General features: G+C 36.8%; 3 protein-coding genes across 3 annotated transcripts; 2 read left to right on the forward strand and 1 right to left on the reverse strand.

The window, feature by feature from the left end:
- Positions 1 to 657: 657 nt before the first annotated feature.
- Positions 658 to 9,687, forward strand: themis2 (thymocyte selection associated family member 2). Its single transcript, XM_044118023.1, has 6 exons — positions 658 to 785; positions 1,140 to 1,280; positions 1,371 to 1,796; positions 3,404 to 4,617; positions 4,771 to 4,885; positions 5,951 to 9,687. Exons 1-6 carry the CDS (start codon positions 683 to 685, stop codon positions 6,061 to 6,063), a joined length of 2,112 nt encoding a protein of 703 aa, XP_043973958.1. The 5' UTR covers positions 658 to 682; the 3' UTR covers positions 6,064 to 9,687.
- Positions 9,688 to 9,755: 68 nt separating this feature from the next.
- rpa2 (replication protein A2) lies at positions 9,756 to 16,507 on the reverse strand. The gene is made up of 9 exons (XM_044118027.1): positions 16,307 to 16,507; positions 16,017 to 16,111; positions 15,655 to 15,756; positions 14,684 to 14,797; positions 12,899 to 12,973; positions 12,599 to 12,715; positions 11,065 to 11,202; positions 10,824 to 10,918; positions 9,756 to 10,231 (listed from the first exon to the last, which is right to left on the reverse strand). Exons 1-9 carry the CDS (start codon positions 16,317 to 16,319, stop codon positions 10,144 to 10,146), a joined length of 837 nt encoding a protein of 278 aa, XP_043973962.1. The 5' UTR covers positions 16,320 to 16,507; the 3' UTR covers positions 9,756 to 10,143.
- A 1,252-nt stretch (positions 16,508 to 17,759) lies between these two features.
- Positions 17,760 to 22,125, forward strand: smpdl3b (sphingomyelin phosphodiesterase acid like 3B). The gene is made up of 8 exons (XM_044118025.1): positions 17,760 to 17,886; positions 17,979 to 18,192; positions 19,319 to 19,416; positions 19,504 to 19,647; positions 19,755 to 19,924; positions 20,308 to 20,488; positions 20,566 to 20,699; positions 20,857 to 22,125. The coding sequence occupies exons 1-8, from the start codon at positions 17,826 to 17,828 to the stop codon at positions 21,217 to 21,219; spliced, it is 1,365 nt and encodes a 454-aa protein (XP_043973960.1). The 5' UTR covers positions 17,760 to 17,825; the 3' UTR covers positions 21,220 to 22,125.
- Positions 22,126 to 22,203: the final 78 nt, after the last annotated feature.

Consider the following 22,203-nt stretch of genomic DNA (forward strand, 5'->3'; position numbering starts at 1 on the left):
GGAAGCGAGGCTGCTTACTTTTCCTTGCATGTGTCAGTCTGCCTTAAATTTCCCAGCATAAGAATGTGTCATATGGCTATATTATTTTTGGAAAATGCTGATGCTTGATTAATTTAAATTGATTATTAGTTTTTCTCTGCCTCGTGTTTTAAGTTACAACCTCTGTTTTTAACATTTTCTTTTCAGTACTGTCCATCAGTCTAAGCAAGATTTAATGTTTTGGCTTATGGGTAGTTACTCAAGCAGACATAATATAATGTAAAAGCCTTGTGTTTTGACAAAATAAATTCATCTACTGTATATTTTGTCAGGCACAGAAATAGATTTTATTCTTTCAATTTAAGCATATTTTCTTTAAATATGTTCCTCTTTTTCTCGTTTCAGTATGTTAATACTTAAAGTAATGGAGCCCTACAAGTGAAATGAATGAATGAGTGAATTATGAATTAAAAGCGAAATGTTAAAAGCCAGTTTTTCCACATCTTTACAATAAAACAGTGCCCAAGTAATAACACATAGTCTCCTTGAGTAAATGAAAAAAAAAAACCTTGTGCAAAAGCTCAGCTCCTGTAACTTCCTCATTCACTTTTGTGGTTTTGAGCTGTGAGTGCAGCTCCTCTTTTTGCTGCACTCGTCATTTGCTGCCTGCCTTCATTTCTTATTTGCAGCTCAGTGAGCAGCAATGGCAGGCAACCTTGCTTTGCCGCTTCAAGAATTCATCGCCTCACTGGAAAACACCTGTTTGCCAAAAATTTTGCAAGTCTGTTCTGGAGTGTATTTCCAAGGTAAGCAATTCCATTTTTTTTTTGTTATTGGTGGGAAATTCAAGTCTGACATTGAGTACAAGGATTAAACAATCATAAATTATCACATGAGATTAGATTGGATTCGATTGTGTCTGGTTGTGTAAATAAGTGTAAATCTTTTGTAAACCTTTATGTGAGTATGTTTTCCTCAGTTACTTCTAGATCATTGGTTACTGTTGCCAAATACGACAGTCAAGAATTTGTTGCGGTTTTAAATTCATGTCCACGAGTTTCAAGGGGAAAAAAATGAGTCAAAAACAATTCTAAAATACAGAATCTTTCCTGACTAAACCTATCTTTTGTCCTTTTCTTGTCTTATTTTTTTGTCGTCAGGTTCAATATATGAAATTTCTGGAAGTGAAGTGTGCTTTTCTACTGGGGATCTCATAAAGGTCATTGGTATTGAACTGCAATCTGTTTCCTGTGAAGATGTCACTAACAACGAGAAATTTGAGTTGCCTATCACTCACACAGGTTGGCTGGAAATACATAATTTGAATAAAATCTATACTTATTAAAATCTATTTCCTGTTCATTAACATACGCCGTGTCTTATTTTTCTAGGATTGTTCAAAGTGGTCCCTGAGCAGATGCCGTACACATCAGTCGAGGAGATGTTGAGTATGAGGCCTGTGTGCCTGGATGATTCCCTTCCTTTTACCTTCACCAGCCACTCCAAGATGACCTTCGGCAGTCTGAAGCTGGGGGCCGGCAAAGCCCTGACCGTGCTTTCTGTCGAGAAGCGTGAAGGTGAAGAGGATATGGTGCGTTGCCATATAAAAGGCCAAACGGAGACCTCAGCCGAGGTGTGCATTCCTCTGTCTTCTCGAGGAGAATTTTCTGAATGCGAGAGTGAGGAATGCTACACCCTGAAGGAGATCATGGCTTCGCCTTACCTACGCAGTCGAAGATTTCGCTTTGTTAAGACCACCAAGTGTGAGAGGATCCTTGTCCTGAGTCCAGTCTATCAGATCCAGGCCATCATGAACTGTAAGTATAACCTTCTCTGTACTGAATATTTGCTTTAAAATGACATACATTTCAGTGTTTTGTCAATAATTAATACGTTTTCAGTTATTTTCACTGTTGTTTTACGTAGTTAAACATGAAGAAAAAAGGTTGCTTCAAAATCAACACAATTTGCCCTATTATAAAATTGTACATTTTTGTACTGGAGAATAGAAACTAAAATTTGATTTAAATGGATTTACTTTTTACATATTTATGATGAGATTCGTCTGGAGAGAAAAGGAAAGAGAAAAATAACTGCAGCACTGCAGAGCTTTGAATACAATCAAGTGTGGAAAGGCACTTGTCTCCATTACATAGATAAAAATGTATTGATATGTTCAGAAGAGAATGCAGGGGAGTTTTTGACCAGCTTGTTTATCAGAATCCTGAAGAGTGAGAAGATGCTAGATGATAGGAGGAGGAGTGTGTTGATAGAGATGTTCAGGAAAAAGGGGGATGGTTTCATGCACAGAAAATACCCCACAGGTACAGTTTTGGCTCTTTGTCTTTGTGAACCTATAGAGAAAGCATGATATGGTACCCAGAGGGGGACTGTGATATGGTATGAAGACGCCAGGGTGGCAGAAAAATGTGTAGGATAATACAGGACATGTGTGAAGAGAGTGAGACAGTGGTGAGGCGTGCGTTGGAGTCACTGATGGGTTCAAGGTAGGTGTGGGGTTGCATTAGCTCTCCTCTTGTTTGCAGTGGTGATGAATAAGTTGATAGATGAGGTCAGACAGGAAGCTCTGTGGACCAAGATGGTTGCAGGTGACATCATGATTCAGGTAAAAGTAGAGAGGAAATGAAGAAGAACAAGAGAAATGCAGGTGTGCTAAGAGAGAAGAGGAAGAAGAGTCAAGAAGTTATCAAGGCAGAAGAATATTTGTGTGTGAATAAGGGCCTGGAAGTTGAAGCTGGAAGGAGCAGAAGTAGTGAAAGTGGATGAGTTCACGTAGCTGGGGTCTATCATCAAAAACAGCTGACCGTTCAAAACAGTGGTGAAGAAGAGATTGCCGACAGGGTGGATTGGGTGGAGGCAAGTGTCAGGACAGGAGTAACATACATGACAATGGGATAGCCTGAAGGTGGAAAAGGAAATACTACAACATAGGAGTGTAACCTGCTCTAATATGTGGTTTGTAGACAGAAGCACTGTTTAAATTTCAGGATGCTGAGCTGGAGGTGACAGAGTTCTCACTGCAACTCTCCATTGCAATCATTCTACAATTTTCTACCCTCCTAGGTACAGCTGAAACCAGCTGAAATAATTATATCTAACATTATTCTGACATTCAGCAAATAGAAATAATTCTGGTCATCCTAATTGACAAAAAACATGAAAGGTTTAGTCTGATTCAATGAAAAATAATAAGGAAAATAGAATATACTTATATATTTTATATACATTTAGTTGCAATTGTTTATTTTGCTTATAATATTTCATTCCTTAAAATGTTAAGGGCAGTAAATGGAAATATTTATACAAAAATGTTCAGTTCTAATACTGAAAAAGAAAAGAGGTGTTTTCTGATTCACTTCATGAATTGTCTGCCTCTTCTTTGTATTTTCTCTCATTTGCACAGTGAGGAAGAATGTACTAAGGTTTCCATCTAGCCTGGAGGTGGATGTGGTCGATGTCACTGATGTGTGTAAAGACGCAAACTTTGTGACGCCTCTAAACCTGACAGAGGTCCTGTCTCAGCCAGACGAATCATTTCCTGTGGTGGCAGAGATATTAGAGGAACCAGAGAGCCGCTCTTTTTTCAAGTGCGCATGGCTGCCAGGGCTGGTCAAGAGCACCAACCTGATTTTGCACAAGAAAGGAACTACGCCCATGGTCCTGATGTCCAACTTGAAGGGCCGGAAGACTCAGCAGTACTTTCTTGTGTCCTTGCAGTACGGTGGACGGTTTCGGAGGAGGCCAAGAGAGTTCAACTCAGTGTACGAGGTGTATGTTGCTTCAACACAGACACACAGCCTCACGGTGAGCGTGACAAGAAACTGTGAGGAAGTCGAAGAGGAGGGTCTGCCAGGCCTCAGCATTGGGGAGAGGCTACAGATTGTGGACTGTACTAGAATGGAGTTGCCTTGTGAAAACAATAAAGGGGAGAAGCAGTCTGTCGAGGCTCTTTTGTGCCATCGTCTCCAAGAACCAGATGATGAGGAGGAAGATGACGAGGATGAGGAAGAAGAGAAGGATAAACAGAAAGAGGCAAAAGAGGAGGTCTTACTGCCTCTCTACATGCAGGGTCACTTTGTAGAGGTTCTTGGTGGAAACAAAAAGTATAAACTCTGTGATTTGGGTAAGGAGTTTAGTTTGCCACTGGATGTCAAAGTGGTGAGTCGAGATACTGAACTAGAGACTGATCCATTAGTTGCGTTTCCTTGTCTGAGGATAGAGGGAGCAATGCTGGAGCCAAGCATTCAGGCAAGCTTTCCAGACAGACCTGACCACTGTTTCCATCTCCTCCCCCAGTGGCTCTCTTTGTCCGTCTCTTTCACCGAGGATGCTCTTCCTTGGCCTCGGGACCAATTCCCCAAGTGTTTCACAGAAAAGGTTAGTGAGATGACAGACACCTTCTTTTATGAATTTCGCAAAAAGGGTAACTCAGATGAGGCTCCTCCACCTCGACCGCCAAAACGAGATATGTCATCATCAAACTTAGTCAAAAAAAAATCTAAATCCTCAAAGAAATCCTCCAAGCCAAAGAAAAACAAAGACAAAAGCGTAGTGACTGAGAAGCTCAACGACTTGACGTTGAATAACAAAAAACGGCCCCCGGCTCCACTGCCTCCAGTGAGTACACCTTATTTTTCATATTTGTCTTTAAAGCTCAGTGTAATGTTTGTCTTTATAAGCTTCAACTTTGTTTTTCTTCTTTTTTTTTGTTGCAGTCACAGTCATTTTCTGTAATAACCAAAAGATTTCTGACTTCCTCTTCTAATGCAGGATGGCGTAAATAATGAACCTCCTCCGCTTGTACCGCGAAAGTTCTCAGCTGCAGATATCACAAGCAAGGCCAAGCCAAACACTTACGTTAAGATAAACCAACCATTAAAAAGGGGTAAGAATTTTTTTCTTATATTTGAGATATTTTCAAGTTAAAATTTAAACATATTTGCTCTAAATTTAATTGTGAAGTCATAAAGAATTTAAAATTTCTGGTTTCATAACAAATCATGGCAATGAAAGAGTGCAAACCACATATCTACATATTTCTCAGACTGTGAGAAAAACTGTTGTCTAAAGCTCTCTTCAGGAGACCTGTGGAACTTTTTGACAAATCTTGGCCATCTGCAAATATTTTATTTTCAAGCAGTTATCTGGTCAAAGTTGTATACTTGAATGTTTTTGAATCAAATCTGAATTTTAAAACATCAATCATCATGTCAAAACTATCAGTTCCATCTGAAAAAGTAAACTTTTCCACATAAAAACCAGAAAATACTAAATTTTGTTTTGTTTTGCTTTGGGGGTTTCTTCTTTTTGCTTGTTTCAGTCCAGTTTGGACTCTTCACACCAAATCACACACACTCTAGCAAGGCTATGGGAAATTTTAACTGTTCTTTCAACCAGTACCTGCCAGAAGATGCTGCAGCTTATTCTGTGTTGCTCTCATTTACTTGACCAGTTTCAGTCTCTTCTTTTCCTCAGTTTTGGAGAGATGTACAGTTTTTGTAACAGTGACTGCCTTCTCTTTGAATATATAATGTAGTGAAACCGACAGGAAATTAACTTAAAATGTTAGCAGATGTAAACTCAAGAAGACTGAATGCTAACTGTGCAACTGGGTTACTGTAGTGTTTTATTTTTTATTCTTTTTATACTTCAATATATACATTAAAGATGCGAATAATTTTGTAATGATTAATCAATATCTAATGTCTTGATTTCACAAAAAATGGAACATTTGAACAGGGTCATGGACAGCCTCTACCATCTTGTCAGAAGTACAGAAAAACTTTCGGCTTGATTATTCAAAGCTCTTCAGATAAATAGAATGCATTTAGTTTTCTTTGAGCACATGTAGAAAGAGCAATAACATTTTACAATAAGATGGATGGAGATGAAAAGGTATTTAGTGAATTATTCTCTTTGATTAAAATATCCATTTTGTTTTCTTTTCCAGACCATGTGTGTGATGTGGCTGCAGACGTGGAAAGTGACCATGACTATGAAACCGTGGATGAGACTTTGGTGGCTGTAGTTAAGACAGCTCAAGAAAACGTGATGTTCTATTAAAAAGAAAGTCCTATTTTGCAAACATTACTCTGAGCTAGATCTGAGGTAGGGAGGGAGTGCTGAGTTTAAGTGACTAAATTAGAAGAGTGGAGGCCTCTGCATTGTTCATGACCTTTCAAATGATGCGATCTTAGCCTTCAGCCTTTTATTACTAGTACATAGTAAAAATTTATTATTACAGTGATGACCACTGTTGAGAAAGTACTTGTGTTAAAATTGCTTTTCTCATATGGTCAGCAAGACTGCTCCCTGAATTACCTCTTTATTACACCAATGAAAAACTTTATACCAGTACGATCCTATTTCACAGCAGACTCATTTGGAGTGAGGCTAGAGTTTTTTTCCTCTAACCACCAATAGCTGAATATCTCTTCATCATTTGCACTTGATATATATTAGGTAGCAAGGTAAATTTTGAATGTCACATTGATGTGCTATCAGCCGTGGTGAGTGTAAGAATCCAAGAAAGTCTAAGAGTGCTACGTTTTGGCCGCATCTGAGTAACTCCACAAATGCAGCTTTTATTAGTTATCCTCAGTCTTTGGTGGTAATTATTTATCAAATGTGGGTCAGTGAGGAACAGACACCACATTTCACTGCTTCATGGGGAAGATAAGGCACAGACCAGTGGTTTGAGTCAACAAACAAGCTACTATAATTTAAACTGCTGCAGACATCACCGCTGGTTCTGACAGCATACATGCCACCCACAAGGAAGCTATTATGAGACCAACAGTAGCACTTACCAAGCATTGTTACAAATAATATTCTCCTGATTGCTTTGTTGTCTTTAAGCGGATAGTACACCCATTCATATAGAGAGAAATGATCTTCAAACCATGTGGGGAGCACAGCAAGTTTTAGAAAATGTGGGATTTGTGAGGAAATCAAATGTAGTTAATGGGTACCTTCAGAAGTCCACGGGTATCTGGTATATTAGGAAAGTGTCAAAGCAAAGCAAATTTCCCTCGCTGTTTTTGATGGGGCAATAGTGAAGGATGGGCAATTTTCTCTGAGTTCTTTATTTCTGCAAAATCTTGTAGGGTTCTGGGGTGTCGTGCCAAATTTATGTGGTTGTTCTTTGAACGTATTGGCCATTTCTGCTTTGTTGTATCCTCCTGTCAAAAATGATTTGCTTCATCATTGTTATAGGGAACAAGGTTGTTGCTTTGAAACACTTTTATATTCTCTTATTAGTTGCCAGTCACTGCACTTACATCCTAAGTAGTTCTTAATGATCTTGTGTATATTTGCATTGCAGCAGTTATTAGTTAACATTATTCAGAGACACTGTGTCTGAATAGTGTTCAGACACGGAGTCTTGAGGCAACCCAAACGTACTCTGTGATATTAAGGTCTGCAGCTGCAAAAACCTACAGCTGTGTATGGTGGTTACCTACAGTTCTCAAACTGATGTACAGATACCAGTGGTATCTGCAGACATTTACTTTCAGACATTTCAGGGCTACTTAAGACATATAGGTATTGAATATTTATTGTTTTGAAAAACTAATGGTGTCATAGTTTTGTTACACTTTGCAACCCCAAAGCATGTGACTTTCCAATCAAAAGAGTAACTGTCGAGAGTTTGAGAAAAAAGAAACAGTTGGTTTCTTTTGCAAATAATAATCTGAAAAGTGTGGCATGCGTTTGTATTTAGTCACAGAATTAATATTTAAAAGATTCACGTTCCCCTACATTTACAGCTGCAAATCTTTTGCAGTATTCTCTACCAGCTTGGCATATCTAGAGACTGACATTTATGCCTATTCCTCTCAGTCAGATTGGACGGGACTGTTTTTGAGTTTTGCAACAGATCCTCAAATGGATCTTCTGTAGGTCTCAATCAGGATTTAGTTTGGGTCTTTAAAGGGAGCAAAATGCAGGACAAAGATTTCACACTTCTGCCAGGCCTGGAAATAAATATGAACAGAATTAGCCATTGTTAGCTGAACTGTGGTGAAAATATAACAGACACAAGCAGCAAAAAAGTGAACCACTTAAGTATGTCATTCTTTGCTTCAGTCAAAACTACTTAGAAAGCAGTCATTGTGCAAGACATTTTAAGAAACTCCATAAGAAGCTGAAGTGAATGAAGAAGTAAGTTCTGGTGTTCATGCGGTCTTCACTGACCAGGCCAACTGCTATGAAAAATACAAGGCAATAAAAATTGTTCTTTGAATATTTTGAATTAAATTGTAACTAGATATTCTCTAATAAAAGTTGCAGTGTTGGAAGAAAGTAAATTGTTTAGATGAAAACAGCCAGAAGCGCAGATATCATGTAGGTTCTAAGCACATAGCAGCCATATTGGACTTTGAAGCCTAGGTTGTTGTGAAATCTCCAACTGTACAAACCGTGATTCAGACTTCAGAAGACAATTTACTTTTACAACCTTGAACTTGGAAATACTGGCTTTTCAGTAAATAGAAAATTCACAGTTAGACCACATCCTGCAAACATGCAGCCTCCGAGTAATGTTTCATGGAACAGACGACGTCTAAGCAAAGTGACATTGTGTTTGAAAAGTTGCTTCAGACGTTTTTGATGTCAAAACGTCAATAAGAAGAAGCTGACCAAGACTGAGCTTCAATGTCTTTGTTTTGGCTGTATTTGGATATGAAGCATATTTCAACATTATTTTCAACATTGTTTTCTGCACTAAAGAGGCATAGACATTTTCATAGAATTCATACTAAAATTATAATTACTTTCCTAGAATAGTTTTAAGATGTTTCACAGGTTAGTGGTACTTGGAATACTCAGTTTTTATTAGTTTTTCCCACAAGAAAAAAATAAGAAGAGCAAAACTTCCTCTATTTGGGTGTGGTGCTTACTTAAAAGAAACAAAAAACTTGTAGCTTTCCTTTTTGTATGAGTCCAAGAGTCTCCTGCGAAATACATAATAGTAGTAATAATAATAGTAGCAGTCATGATTACTACACTCACAAACTAATATTATCCATGTGTTTCAAAAAACTTTTAGGGGATTTTTTTCCTCTGTGTTTATGTCGGGATGACTTTTGTATTTACATGTACAGATCCTGTATTTATAGTGCAATACTAAGCAATTATCTATTGTATATAGGGCATTTTTTGCATAGCACCTCCAAAACGTAAAAAACAATTATATATTGAAGGCAATAGCTTCCTCTTTTAAAATGCAAACTGCTATGACTCATTGAGGTAGGTAAGGGTTGTACGTGCCAGAAAAGGCATTTTTTGTGTATGTATGTCATTGTGCTACTGTGGCTATGCAAACTACACAGAAAGTAGTCGATGGGAGCCAAACTAAACCACTTCAGAAAGTTCCAACTCTTCCCCCAACCACAAGCATCTATAAAGACATTTTAAAACTCTGCATTTGGTTTTGATTAAATATTATTAAGCTGCAAAGAAAAATGTCAGTGAGTGCACTGGGGTCCAGATGGCTTTTGGAAACTGTTAAAATGTGCTTCACTACAACTTCTGTGATCCTGAGATACAAATTCATGTTGCGGTTCAGGCTGAAGTAGAGAATCTACTTTAAAGCTACCATTTAAAATGTAATGCATTTGCACAAAACAAAAATTGTCATGAAATGCATAAAGTAGAACAATCAATGCAATAAAATGGTGAAAAGTATATTTGTGTCTTCTCTTTCACTTTTAAAATGTCAAGAAAAAGTAATAAAAATAATCAAGAAAGCAAAGTCTTTTGGTAGAATCTTTAATTTTATCAAACATGAATTTTAGATGTTAAAGTACATACGTTTCAAATTATTTAAAGTAAAAATTGTTTTACAGGGGGATGAGGGTCAGTACTTCAGAACATATAAAAAAAGAAACATATATGGTCTCTTTTTATGACTTGCACAGAAGCAGAAGTGAGCCCCGTGGAAAACAGGATGTGAAACCAAACGTTTCCTCAAACCCCATTTTCTTCAAACATTGGCCAGAGTACCTCAAAATAAATGACGACAAGGTTTCACTTACTTATTCATTGCTAAAGGCGTCAGGCACTTGCAGTTTTTAACTCTTTACTAATCAAGCCAACAGCTTAAATTCAGATATTTAACTCCTTAAGTGCTGCCCAAGTGGGTTAGTCGTCGTTGTCTGTTGATTTGTAGTGATCCTCGTCTATAGTTGAAAAGATGTGGCCTTCATTACTCAGGAATTCCACTGCTTGTCTGTTAGATCAAAGAGACATTTGAAGTCATCACCAACAAAAAAAAAGAAAAAATAATTTTGGATAGTAATTTTTAATCTAATTCAAAAGGAAGGAGGATGTAAGAAGTTAACCGTTTAAAATACAAAAATATCACTGAAATCAAATCACTGAAGTTTTAACTGAACATATTTTATAAGAAGCTTATTTAGTAGAAAAAAAAACTTTTCAGATTATGAACCTAAATATTTAAGAAACAGTAACTTTTCATAAAACCACTTTAAGTGCTTCTTTCAAATAAGTTGACCGTAGGTCAACTTAAGATCCTCAACTCATTTATTTAAAATTACATTTTGAAAAAAATCAACATAAAAGTTGGTTTACTTTGCTAGGAAGTACCAAGAAAGCTAGATATTTCCTCAAGAGGTGTTTTTTTCTACTATTGCAGTTCTGTGATATTGAAAAAAAAAAAAAAAAAAAAGACAAGTCTGTCTAGTGATGACTAAAATTAAATATTTAAGTTATCTAGCTTGGTTATTCTCAACAGAAAATCACAATGCTACATTTATGTTCGATTACATTTTTACAGAAACTATAAGCAAAATGTATCTTACTTGATCACTGCAAGACTGATGCCGCTGAGCCTTTGCTTCAGATCCTGAATGCTAATACCTTGAGGGTCTGGACAGCCTTTTATCAAACTCAGCACCTTGTGAGAGGGGGGAAAAAAGAACATTTATGTATTAACCAAGCTTAAAAAATGTAGCTGGAACAAAAGAAATAAAAGATGAAAGAAATATGAAAGTTTATTAGGTTGAAATGATTGCAAACACTTTGTTCCTTATTTAGACCAACCTGGTTCTGATTCCCACTTAACCCATTAATGACCATTAATGGGTTCTCATTGGTGCCTGTGTAGCTCCCTGCGGTCATCCCCGGGCCTTGTTGGAGCATTGGCATGCTGTTTACAGCCATTCCTCCACCAATACCTGGCTGTTGGAGATAAAACAGAAGTGGTACTGATGGGTTTTTTTCCTTAATCTGCAGCAAGTCCTAAAATGCAATTATCAATTGATACAAGAGAGACTTGAGGGCAATTGAATTCCTTAATGATGTGTTTATTACTAAAAACCTGTGGAACAAATTCTACAAAGTGTTCTACTACGTATGAAAAATATAACTTCCATGTTTTGATTTTAGAACAAGGCCAAATTTGCACAAAAAAAAAACCATGGAAGTAACCAACCAAATCTGTTCATGTCTTGAAGTCAACAAATACTTTTGCATATGTTGTAAAACTACAACCCAGTTAATTTATTAATTTATTTTTTGCAACAGACCAGCAAACATGAACCAGTGCATATTTGTGAACAGGAAGGAAAAAGATAAAAGGTTTTAAAGGTTGTCACATTAAACCTTTTGCAACCGATTATGATCAGATATCACCTGATTAATAAATAAGTCCATATAGGTTGTGTGTATATAATCACAACACACAGCTAGAGAGCATCAGTGTGTCTTGTCAAGATTCTCAAATGTTTTAGCTCTGGACTTTGGCTAGGTCATTCCAACACACTGTATGAATACAGTTTGATCTTATCTGTTCCATTTTAACTCTGTCTACTTGGGGTTGTTTTTCTGCAGGAATCTTTGCTTCTGGTTTTAGCTTTATGGTAGCTGAGGATCCTTGGACCCCCTCCACAGTTACCACCACTATGTTGAAGGCTTCTCTGAATCATGCTAAATTAACCATTCAATTCTGGTGGAAAAATGGCTAAAAACATCAGTGGAATATCTATATTTATACAGAGATTAAAATGGTTGCACTTAATTTGATTTAGGGGTATCAGAGTAAATAGGACTGAATAATAATGCATGCTATACCACAAGAAAAAAAAATGTGAAGAGTGCATCTTTTTTTTCCACTCCACAATTATTTGCTACCTTTAGTTGGTCTACCACATTGCTCTAATTAAATTTATGCACAGTAGTTAAAACATCAGAACCCATGAAGTTTGAGAGATCTGAAAACTTTTGCAAGTCAATGCTATACCCATGTTGAAGATGATAGTCATATGTACTTAGAAACTCAAACACCACATATCTCAGTTCTTGTGTTAAAATTCAGGTCGTTTTTCTCTGAATTGCGACCAAGGCAGAAGCTAAACCACAGTCACTCGGCTTTTAATAAACATCTTCAGTTTCTAAAAGTAGAGATTCCACTTGAGTGCACTTCATAAAACAACAAACTGATCTCACAGGGTTTCTGAGTATTTACTTAAATGAGGAAATCAAACAAAGCTGCAACACATATAAACTGAACCGTATTTCCTTATTCTCAATTTTTAGTAAAAGATAAGTCAGTTGGGATAAGCAGGCAGTTTCTCACCATGGTTTGAGGTTTGCTGAGCGCCATGTGTGCATGGACAACCTCCAGAATGTGCGACGTAATTTCATTCATGTCCTCCAGGGGCCTGACGCTAAATGCCACAACAGATCTGTGGTTCTTGAGGAAGAATAAAAAAAACAACAACCTTTAGTTTGGATGAATTCACATCGTTATAAAACAGCAGCAGCAGCTTCCTCATATAAAATAGACATGACAAAGACTTCTTCTATATTTAAATAAACTTCTGAAACCTCTTACCTGGCCATACAAGGTTACATTTTTAAGGTCAAACTTGTTTACCTGAAAGGAGCGCAGATTTCCTGACACTTTCACATAGGTTCCTGGGGGCAACACTGTGCTGTCCACACTCGGGTCCTAGATATATATATATATATAATGAAAAAAAGGTTAAATAGAACTGAAGAAAACAAGATTTTTTGCAGGAAAAAATAATCTATTTAAATAGATTATTTAACAATATAAATATTCAAAGATACTCATTTGACCAAATTGCTGCACTTCTTTCTGCTGCAGAAGATCAATAACAGAGACACTAAGGCCCTCCCCTCCCTGTAGCTACCCATCTGATCAAACCAATAAGTTGCTGCTGGACGTTTTAACTTCTGCCAACATGAGTTATTCGGAAAAACAAACAATAAAACATATGCAACCTTCTTAGTGGACAAGACTAACAAAAGAGTTGTGTACAAAACACTAGTTTTAAGTATCTTCCCTATGAGGCAAGAAGACAGACAGATGCTAGCTGTGCTAACGCTAAACTCTGATGTTTGAGAGCAATTTATAAAGTTCAGTAAAGCTCCTCTATCTGCAACAGTGATGCACGAACCTTCTTGATGACAAGTTAATGGTATTTGGTTAAATATTAGCTTTACTGACAGAAAACTCAAAGGTAGAGATTCATTGGTGGCCGGTTATGGTGAAACCATAGCCGGCCTGTCTGTATGGCTTACGCAGTACAGACAAATGCCTGTACTGCTTAAGGTGCCAGCAGTTCCGGGGCGCAATAAAAATGGCCAAGAAAAAAAAAGTATGTTTGCCTATTCTTTTTAAAACATATGGGTAGAATTATTATTTCCTAATATTAAAGGTTTACAGTGGTTAGTTTGTTTGGTTGCTTAATTCTTTGTTGTTGTTGTTACGACTACATTTTTTTCTAAATTTTTAATTGGTCAGTTAATTTCTGCCCAGACAATTTGATGTTGTTAGCCAAGTTTCTTGTCACGACATACAACTGTGTGTACATATACCTGTGTGTGTGTGTGTGTACATAGTGCTAAATGTAAAATCCCTGACAGTTTTTCTTTCTTGTTTCTATATAGCTGCAAACTCACACTCCACATTTTCAAAAGTTAACACTCAAACAAAAACAGCGACACTTATGGCCAAAGTAACACATTTTGTTTGAAAAAGGAAGAAACTGTACCCAATATTTAAAATATGAAACAAAAATCAAGCAACACAACTAGCAACCAAGTGTATGAACTCTTCCAAGCAATCATTACCTAATGGACAAAATAGAGAACTCATTGCAGCAATGGTTGACATTGTAGCCCGATGCATTGCTTTCATGCCAGTGCTATTTATTTTTCTACATATTGTTTTTGTTGCCTAAATGTACATGGACCCATTAGCTTCACAATAGGAAAAGCAGCTGATAACAAGCTCACAAATTAGCCCAAACCTCACATTTTGATTGGTGGTGATGAGGCTATGAAAGCTTGAATGAACAAAACTTTGAGTCCAACAGAAAGAAGTTAGAAGGCTACTTCTGACTTCAGCATCTCTACTGAGTAAAGCTTTATAACTTTCAACATTTTCAACTGTACTATAATGCAAAATATTGATCATAAGTCATATAAGGACACAAGTGTATCTTTTTTGTATTTATGAAAGATAAATACAATAGCTACAACATTCAAAACACAATACAAACTATGCAAATGTGAATAAATACATACAAATCTGCTCCAGGGTTGTACATTGTCTCTATTATTTTCACCAACACTGAATGGTCATGCTGATGATGAGCAAATATAAACTTCTCAACAAACATCAACCGCATACCTCTGTGTCTACCCACTGCTTCACGTCCATAGGAGCGCCAGTCATGTCGTCCACCTTGTACTGGATATTGGTCATAGATTTGTCTGTACTTCTAATGATGCCCACAATGGTGACCTAGAACAAACATACAAAAAACAATCATTAAAACGCACAAAAAAATAAAGATATAGACTCATATTTATGCGTTTGTGTGTTATGTACTGTTGACTAAAGCACAGAAATAAAAATATTTGTTTCAAAAATATTACAATTTCTTGTTCTTCAGAAGACCAAGTGGATGTCTGAGACCAAAGTTTTTTTATAATGATCACTGATCAACACTGATAATACAGAAGTTTATGCTATTAGGCAGCCATCACCCGTGCTGCCTAATAGCTATTTTGGCAAAGAAAATAGCTGATTTTGGTTGCTAAAGAAGCTGACATTTTCTAGAGTTTTCAGGTTCTTTACATTATCAATAAAAATTAACTGATCAAATGTTTGATGGACAATTATGATATCCTTTTTGTTTGTTTGTTTTTTAGGTCTGACCTGCTAATTCCAATCTTGAATGGCAAGGACCAAACCATGAAAATGACAAACAATAAAATAAACAACCGCTAACAGTGGTATTAGTTTTCAAGGAATTACACCTTTAAGGACCAAAATTTATCCAAATAATGTTGATTTGATTTTGAATAAATTCAAAACAATGCATTGGTTTTGATGCATTTAATAAGATTAAAGATTAATAAAAAATTTTAAAAATAATATCCAATCAGTGCCAACAAAGAAAATAAATAGCTTGGACTAAACTGGTTGATTGATAGATGCAATAGAAAATGTGGATGGATTTTATGTTACAGTACCAATTACATATTAAAATCTAGATTTTTCAAGGAAAACCTGGTCATTCAAACAATAGCAGCCTCTTTTGTCGGGAACATTAATCTGCGACATGTAGATTCACACCCTGTTTTTCCTCAGCGTACCTGTGTCACTTCCACATCTCCCACTCTGAAAACCTCATCAACCTGCGAGGCGGACATCAGCTGGGACACTGTGCAGGGGATTATTTGTGTGGCCCGGGTCCTCTAATTTGATGATAAATTAAAAAATAGAAATGTATTTAAGGTCCTGTAATTCAGTTTTCAGTCTATTAACATCTATATTCTTCAACATAGTGTGCTGAAAAGACATCAATAGGAAGAAAAGACAAGCACAAAAGGGAACAGGAGCAGGTTAGGTTAGGTAGCAGTAACAAATTACAAAACACTAACTCAATTTTTTATAGTAATAGATTTCATAACCACTACATTTTACACTCTAACATTATCATCACATAATCACTCACCCCTTTCTTCTCTCCTCCCTGGGATAGGGAAGGGGATGCAAAGCCTCCAGGGGACTGAGTGTAGCCCCCCACCATCCCAGACTCGCTGTATCCTCCTGGAAGTACAAAAGAGTGGGCGCTTATTTCATATCCACCTTAATTCCAAGAAAACCGGATTCAACTTTCACCAATAATCGCTTCATTAACAACAAAACAACACGGTTGTTGAGCTAACGTTAGCCTAGGGAGAAAGCACCAAGAAAATAATGTCCGCTTTAAAATACACAGAATAGCGTGGAAAGTGAACTCACCCTGATTCCACATACTGGCACTACGGATATAACGTATTAAAAACTAATGTGAACGTTGTAAACTTTGCTAAACAAGGTAGTCAGCGGGGATTAGCAGCTGTTATCCTTCTTGTGTGTACCCGCGCTAAACTTTAGGCAAGACGCATGCGCACACCCTAAAATCCCGCGAAACTGGAGTGAATGTGGGTATATTATCGCCCCGATATTTGCTTGCTAGGCAAACTTTATATCATATATTTTCATATTGTCTCGTTAAGAAGGTAACCACTGACGTTATTATATACATAAGGCTTGTTGGGTATTTTTACTTAGTGGTTTTGTAGGAAGAAGGACTTATCATTTGGTATTGAAACCTCGCAGACAAACATCAGGGAAAATTATACCACAAGGCAGCGTTCACTGCTGTAAATATTGGGTATGCTCTGCACATCTTGTAGGTTATGATTTCCGCCAATGAATATTTAGTTGGAAATATTTAAATTCCCAACTAAATAAGACAAAATAAAATAGTGTTACAAAATTCAGAATCCTAGAATTTAAAAATGAGTTTTAGCAAATTCTCATCCTACTAAATGCGGGATGGACTATCAAAAAAATAAAAATAAAAAAAAATTGCCGCTGACATTGTTACAATAACGATCTTTGTACTTGATCTCACTTCAGTTCTAATCATCTCACTGTCCATAGTTTTGCTCTGGAATAAGCGATATTAAAAAGGACTGTACTATGAACGCGACACAGGAGCCACTATTTGGAATAATCCCATTTATGCCATCTAGTTATGTGCTTCTCAGTAATTAGAATGTCATTGAAAAATGTAACTTATTTTGGTAGTTGAAGTCATAAAATATGTAATCTAGTTTCACAATCAGAAACATTTGTCACGTGTTTCTGTTTATTTTGGTGATAGCTTGCTGACAATAAAAATCCCAAATTACTGAGAATTTTCATTCTCAGTTCATAACCACATACATTATCAACAAACAATTGACCATATCTCTCTTTGTTCAGTAAGCATATGTTTGGTATGGACATAGTTTAAATGAATTTGTGAATCAAAATTATTTTTCATATTTTCTCATAATTCAAAGAAAAAAAATAAACCTAAAGCCTCATGTAATACACAGATGATATACAACTTGTACTCTGGATACTTCTTTTTTGTAGACTGAAGCATGATCTTATTTAACTGGCAGTATCTGGATATGTTTAGCCCACATAAAAATAGTTTTTGTATGAATGCCTTTCCTGGCAGTTCCTTCTCCCATTCGTTCCATATACTGTTTAGTGTTTGGATTACTTTAATAATTACTTCTGAACTGGCATACGAGAAGTGATCAGTGTTTATGCTCGTGTTTATTTTTCATCTGCAGGAATTTTATGAGATATTTGGCGATAAACGTCAAGGTGACGACGTGTTTAGCTCCAGATATCTTATCGTCCTTTGCCCTTTAAACACTTGCCTTTTAATCCTCTCCTTTGCTTTTGACGAACGTTTCCCGTTGTCAAGGTGTCCAACATGTCTCTTGTAAGGTTGCTTTTATCTTGTCTATTCTTTGGAGAGGTTCTTGCACTGTCAGGTATAGTAAAGTTATTTCTTAAATCTCTCCGGTATCAGATTACCTTTGAAGAGGTGACTTACTGTGCGTAATTACGCGCTGGTTTTATCCAGGGAGGTTTTGGCATATCACGGATTTGCACTGGGACCCGACGTACAAACTAACGGATAACCCGGAGCTAGTGTGCGCATCCAGCGGTAAACGTCCAGCTCTCAGTGCTGGTAAATTTGGAGCCTATGCCTGTGACGCGCCATGGCACCTGATCAACTCCTCGGTCTACGCCATGAAGAGGATTCTGCCAGACCCAGACTTCATTGTGTGGACAGGGTAGGCCATGTATCGGTCTGCTGTGATGAAAAACTGGATTCATCTTTCTGGTTAAATCTGATTAACCCGAAGGACTATAAAAGGAAACACGACTTAAGTTTCCCTTTTTACAAAACAGTAAAGGAAAATATGTAACTTATGATTCATCATTGCCCTGCAACTAAATGAAAACCATATGCCATCATTTTGCTTTTCCAAATATATTGGCAGTGGCTGTTTTTGCATGAACTTTGTCCAGGGCTAACATGTCCTCCTGCAGCCCCCCTTCCACCTCAACACCTATTTTGGTTCTCATTGTTTCTCATTATAAGAGCCAATGAGAACCAAAATAGCAAATAGGTAATAGAAAGACAGACAGATAGAAATCTCAAAAGTAGTCTAGACAAATGATTCTGGAGCCAATTTTAGCCTCAGTGCCGTTAAAAACCAAGTTTAGAGCCACATGCTTCAAGACCTTTTGAAAAAAAAAAAAAAAAAACTTCTTATTTTTGATAAATACCTACTGTAGGAGATTTGATGTCAATTTTTGAAGAGTAAAGTTTTTTTTCTTCTTTGGTATTAAAATAAAATTAAAACCAATATTGACCAAAGAAGATTGAGACATTGTCTTCTTGATCTTTGTTGAAAATTGTGGGGGAAAATATAAAACCACATTTCCAAACTAATGCCAAGAAAAAGACTGACATTGCTTAGCAAATGCAAAACCTGCATTTTGTTGTTATTGCATCTGTATTTATAAATATTAGTTGTTCTTCATCTTCTTAGCCAGAGTTATAAAGAGCCACTTGTGGCTCCAGAGCTGCAGGTTCCGCTTCTCTGGTCTAGATTTTAAAAATAAACTGCAAAAACGAAAATAATCTGTGAATCACGACATTGAATACCAAACTTAATGCAGTTGTGTTTGTTTTACTTTTCTTTTTTTTAAGATTGCCTACGACGTGTATAACACAGTTGGGCTACCAATCCCGCCCTTAGCAGACATACCAGAAAGCAATAATGAACTAATTTATCTATCTAACATCACCTGACCGATTCCAGAAACCATCACTGTATTTTTTAATTGAAACAACCAGTTCCCTCTTTTTGAGTCTTTAATCCCTAAAGTGGCTATTTTAAAACATTACAGAGATGACACACCACATGTCCCAAATGAGGATCTAGGAGAAGAGAAGGTGATAAACATCATTGGCAATCTCACTCAGATCATAACTGAGGTGTTTCCATGTAAGACATCATTAGAAAACAATTTAACACCAATATCTACACGTTTAATCTAATAAATGAAATGTTTTGATCATGTGCATTTTACAGATACAAAAGTGTACTCTGCACTGGGGAACCATGACTACCACCCCAAGAGTCAACTTCCTCCAGGCCCAAACTCCATCTATGACAAAATAGCAGAAATGTGGTGTGGTTGGCTGGAGGCAGACTCCAAAGAAACATTTAGAAATGGTGACTCTTGCATATTTGTTCTCCAAAGATCAGTTTGTAATGTTAACAACTGTTCGGCTCATAGCAAAACTAGGCAATGAAATATACTGTACATATTTTTCCATTAGGTGGATATTACACAGAAAAACTCCTGAACCGAGCAGGTTACAGAGTGTTGGTCCTCAACACCAACCTCTACTACTATCAGAACAAGGAGACCATGAATGATGAAGATCCAGCAGGTCAGTTTAGCTGGTTGGATCAGACTCTTACAGCAGCCAGCAACAACAAAGAGAAGGTATAAAGTGTGACATTGTACATGCAAGCAAGGAAATCTTTATAAACAGTCGTGAAAAAACAGAACCTGCTAAAATTTAATACCCACACTAAAAATGTGGATGCATGGAGTAGCACTAGTTATTAGTGGGCAGGATGGACATTTCTGTTGATATATTTTCTTTAAAGAATGACATTTGAGGGATTTACCTGTAAGTTAATCACTTTCTCTTCCAGAGATAAAAATTACATGAACATTTCTTAATAATTTTTTCACATGACTAAGCAATGTGTAAAAATGGCCACGTTTGAAATATTAAACCTCTTTTGTTGTTTTAATTTTAACATGAATAAAGAAAACTAAACAGATTATTTGAGCTGACTTTATTTGGTTTACTTTCTCAGGTCTACATCATTGGTCATGTTCCTCCAGGTTTCTTTGAGAAGAAAAGAAGTATATCATGGTTCACACAAAAGTTTAACACAAGATATTTGGAATTGATTCAGAAGCATCATTCGGTAATAATCGGGCAGTTCTTTGGCCACCATCATACTGACAGCTTTCGCATGTTCTACACCACAGAAGGTACATCAAAGTGTTTCACAACTGCGGTTGAAATTGTATTTCTTTGCAACTGTTAGACTTGAATTCTGTTTCCACAGGCTTGCCCATAAATGCAATGTTTCTGAGCCCAGGCATCACACCGTGGGAAACAACACTTCCTGGTGTCAAGGACGGAGCGAACAACCCCGGGATTCGTGTTTTTGAATATGACACTGAAACATTGCTAGTGGAAGTAAGTAATGCTCTCTCATAAAATCTTTTCAATGGGAGCCATAGCTTGCAGGTGACACTGTTTTTATGTTAGGAGTTTATAAACGCTCCAGAAAAATAATACTTCTCACTCTTAATGTTCTGTTTCGTGTTGTCTTTCAACCCCATTGTGTGAACAGGATGTGGTGACATATTATCTGAACCTCACACATGCCAATGCAGACACAGAACGCTGGGAGAAAGAGTACCGCCTGACAGAGAGCTTCAGAGTACCCGATGCTTCTCCAGGCTCCATGCACCAAGTTCTGGAACGCATAGCGGCTGATCGCTGCTACCTGCAGAAGTACTACGAGTTCAACTCTGTCAGCTATGACCTGACAGAGTGTGACGGCGACTGCCGTGTTGACCATGTATGTGCAGCAAGAGAAGTAGACTTTGAGAAGTATGAGCAATGCCTGTTGAAGGAAGGAGCCGTTTCTATTTATGGAGGGCTGCTGCTGGTTGTTTCTATGACAGCAACTGTGTTGATCGCTTTGTGGTAGAGATGATCAGCATCACAGTTTGTTTCTAAGACATTTAGAGGTGAATTTAAATTAATTTGAATATTATCAAAAAGTTTATTTATTTCAGGCCTTCAATCCAAAAATGCATACACTGATTTATCACAATTGATGTTTCAGATGTTTATTTTTGTAAATTTTTTATGATTATGGCTAATCAGTTTCTCTAAAAGTAATAACTATACATAACATAAAAAATATTTACATATATAAAAATATGCTGTCTCTATATCATGGCCTACACAATGAAGAAAACTGCAGAAGCTCGGTCACCCTCAGTAACGAGGGTAATACACATAAGTTAGTTGCTAACGAAACTGGCTTTTCACAGAGAGTTGTGTCCATCAATATTATTGGCGAATTAAGTGTTCATTTATTTTAATGCATATTTAAGTTGATGAGCTGAATTTAATGTGGCACACTTTACTGGAAGATAGTTTGTGCTGCAAAGTTGTTCAAGAGGCAAAGAACATCAAACTGTATGTTACACACCTTAAATAAAAGCTGAGAAAACACCTTAGTACATAGAGCAACGGAGACTCCAGAATAACAGCACCCACATATAACAGTGACAGGTTTCTGTTGACATTTCTTGTAAACGTCTAATGTAGAAGTGGTTTCAGATTTTCACCTACATATTAAAAAAATTCTGTAATTGACATTCAGCTTAAATTAGACTGTGCATAACAATTGTATTCTCATAACTCAAAACTTTGAAGGAAGTTATGGTAAATGTTTTCTAATGGGAAAAAAAACTCACTGCATTGTTATTTCTGCTGCAATAAATACACTTCCTGATAACAGTGTCGCTCCTCTTCATATGTCATTTTTTTAGAAGTGCAGTGATTTGTTGTTGAGCAAGATAAATAGCTGTTATCTGAGTATATTTATAGCTTTTGTTATCTCCTATGTTCAAATAAAGGTTTGATATGATTTTTGTTACTGCTTGTAAACTGAACACTGAGA

This window comes from Gambusia affinis, linkage group LG05 (genome assembly GCF_019740435.1).
Source record: "Gambusia affinis linkage group LG05, SWU_Gaff_1.0, whole genome shotgun sequence".
NCBI classification, from domain to species: domain Eukaryota; kingdom Metazoa; phylum Chordata; class Actinopteri; order Cyprinodontiformes; family Poeciliidae; genus Gambusia; species Gambusia affinis.